Raw genomic sequence first — 2,251 nt, 5'->3', positions numbered from 1 at the left:
ATATGGGCTGTGCATAAATATTTGGGGCATTTGAGCCATTTGGGGGGCAAGAAGTATTTATGGGATCCCCCCCATGCCACCTCTGAGGCACTTCATTTGCCCCTTGCTAACGAAAGGGGCAACCACTGAAGGGAAAAAAAACAAACAAACAAACTAAAAAAATCAGTGTTCAGGGACAAATTTTTGCAGCTTTAGCTTGAATATCAAATGGCTGGTAGGCAAAGGGCTGTGCTGGGGGGACACACACACCACCCCCGTGCCCGCTCCCGCTCTGTGCAGGGGGACAGGGGCCAGATCCTGCCTCTGGTGCTTGCAGGACCAGCCCGTGCTCGTTTACCGTGTACAGGGAGGGGGCTAACGGGGTGGGTGCTCCCCCCCTTCCGAGCCGCGAGGCCTCCTCCTGCTTTAATTAAAGTGCAAAAGCGTGATGGAGGGGGAAAACTGAGGGAGCCCCCGGCACCCCGGGGGCAGTGCTGCGTCAAGGTAGGCTGATCGCAGCGGCCGGCGGAGCAGCGGGGATGGCCGGGCGCTATCTCCCTGCCAGGGACATTTCCTGCGTGCCCAGGGCTCCGTTCGGCCAGCCCGGCATCAAAGGCAGCCCATGGCGGGAGAAGACGATTAATCAGGGGGGGGTCGGGCTGAGCGCACACCAGATGGGCTGATAAAGCCGCGCGGAGGAAATGGTGCTCCTGAGGAACGCGACCGTGCCTGACCACCTCCCGGACCGAGATGCGCGGGCGCAGATAAATGGTCACCCCCAGCACTACAAAGAGCAGGAGCCCGACCCGGTGGTGTTCATCACCCCTTCCCGGGCACCCCAAAACCCCCCCGGGCAGCCCCTCGCCCAACTTCTCCCCTTTGCAGCCCAGCCCCTTCCTTTGCCCCCCGCCAGGCATCCCTGGGAGGGTCCCACAGCAATCCCACACTATATTTACTCTGTGGTCATTGCAGACATTTTTTTCCTCTCCCCTGTCAAACCTCAGCAAGAAAGTTTATCTGAATGCAAGTTCAAGGCTCTCTCTTATTTATCTAGGAATCAATAAGGGCCACATATTTCCCACAGTCCCCAGAGCTGGCGTTTAGAAAGGGACTATTGTCTGAGTAAGGCCTCGCACACCTGATTTGAACCAGGATAAGTCCTGCCTTACACCTGCGCCGGCACCGGGCACATGATAAAGGTTTATGGGCTGGGGGAAGTTGGGGCGCATCGGAGCCCGGCTCCTCCGCTCGACTCCAACCCGGGTTGATTCACCCTGGACACAACGGCAGCAGAGCTGGTGAGATGGTCCTGACCTTCTCAGCCCAGTTTGAACCCCAGTAGGATGCTCCCACTCTGATGAAGTCATCCCAGGGATGAGCATGACCTGGCTGGTACCACCAGGCGTTAGACAAAGTCCTCATCCAGCACAGCCAGACCATCACCCAAATCCCCACCACGCCTGCAATCCGCAAGCAGGTTTTTCAGTGCCCATGAAGGGGCTGGGACGGGGTTCTCGGCGCCCTGAGGCTCATCCTCAGCTGCCCCCGTGAGTGCTGCACAGGTTCTCTGCTACACCCTCCTCCAGCCCCATCTCCAGGGGAGAAACAGCCCCGCTCCACCTCCTCCTCACACCCACCCCTGCGCACCCTCGGCCACCTCTGCCTGGCCATTACCTGCTTACTGGAAGACATATTGGTCAGCGTGCTGATGCTGCTGGTATCCGTCACCACCATCGCCGAGGGGAAGCGGGAGGTGTGGGAATACTGGGGAGGCTCCTGTTTGTGTGTGTACACTGCGGAGAGGAGGGAGACAAGCAGCCGTCACGGAAAAGCCACCACAGCCCTCGCGCCGGGGCAGAGCAGCCGAGCGCCGCGGTACGGCAGGTCGCAGGGGTGCTGCATGGGAACGAGCATCACGGAGGCACGAATGCGATAAAATAAGCCACGGAAAGAACCCACCACCGGCCTCTAAGGTGCCACTTTCCCAGCTACCCGCTCGCCCAGGGAAACCAGCGGGGATTGAAGGGCTGCGGCTGGACCAGCCACCGGAGATTCTGCCACCCCTCCGCAGCCAAGCATGGCGCTGGAGCGGGGACGGGGCCGAGATGATGGATTAGCCCGAGGGGTGAATCCAGATCCCTTCAGGGCAGTGCGGGGAAGCGTTTGCTTTGCAGGGAGCCCGGCCACCTCCTTCCCCAAAGCGTGTGTTTTAGCCACAAGAACACGAAAAAATAAAAGTTTGTACAAAATGCTGGCAGGGGCTGCGGCCCCT

The 2,251-nt window shown here is 59.6% G+C and overlaps 1 protein-coding gene across 1 annotated transcript in view; it reads right to left on the bottom strand.

The window, feature by feature from the left end:
* HNF1B (HNF1 homeobox B) overlaps window positions 1-2,251 on the bottom strand; it is a 28,748-nt gene that overhangs the window by 843 nt on the left and 25,654 nt on the right. The window contains exons 9-10 of the mRNA XM_009881485.1: window positions 1,859-1,875; window positions 1,654-1,772 (exon numbers count right to left, since the gene is read on the bottom strand). Of these exons, the coding sequence (XP_009879787.1) occupies window positions 1,654-1,772; window positions 1,859-1,875 (136 nt within the window). The remainder of the gene's footprint in view (window positions 1-1,653; window positions 1,773-1,858; window positions 1,876-2,251) is intronic.

This window comes from Charadrius vociferus, unplaced genomic scaffold (assembly GCF_000708025.1).
Source record: "Charadrius vociferus isolate BGI_N301 unplaced genomic scaffold, ASM70802v2 scaffold323, whole genome shotgun sequence".
In the NCBI taxonomy this organism is placed as follows: Eukaryota; Metazoa; Chordata; class Aves; order Charadriiformes; family Charadriidae; genus Charadrius; species Charadrius vociferus.
The sequence above is the reverse complement of the archived record's forward strand: the minus strand, read 5'-3'. Positions and strand labels throughout refer to the sequence as shown.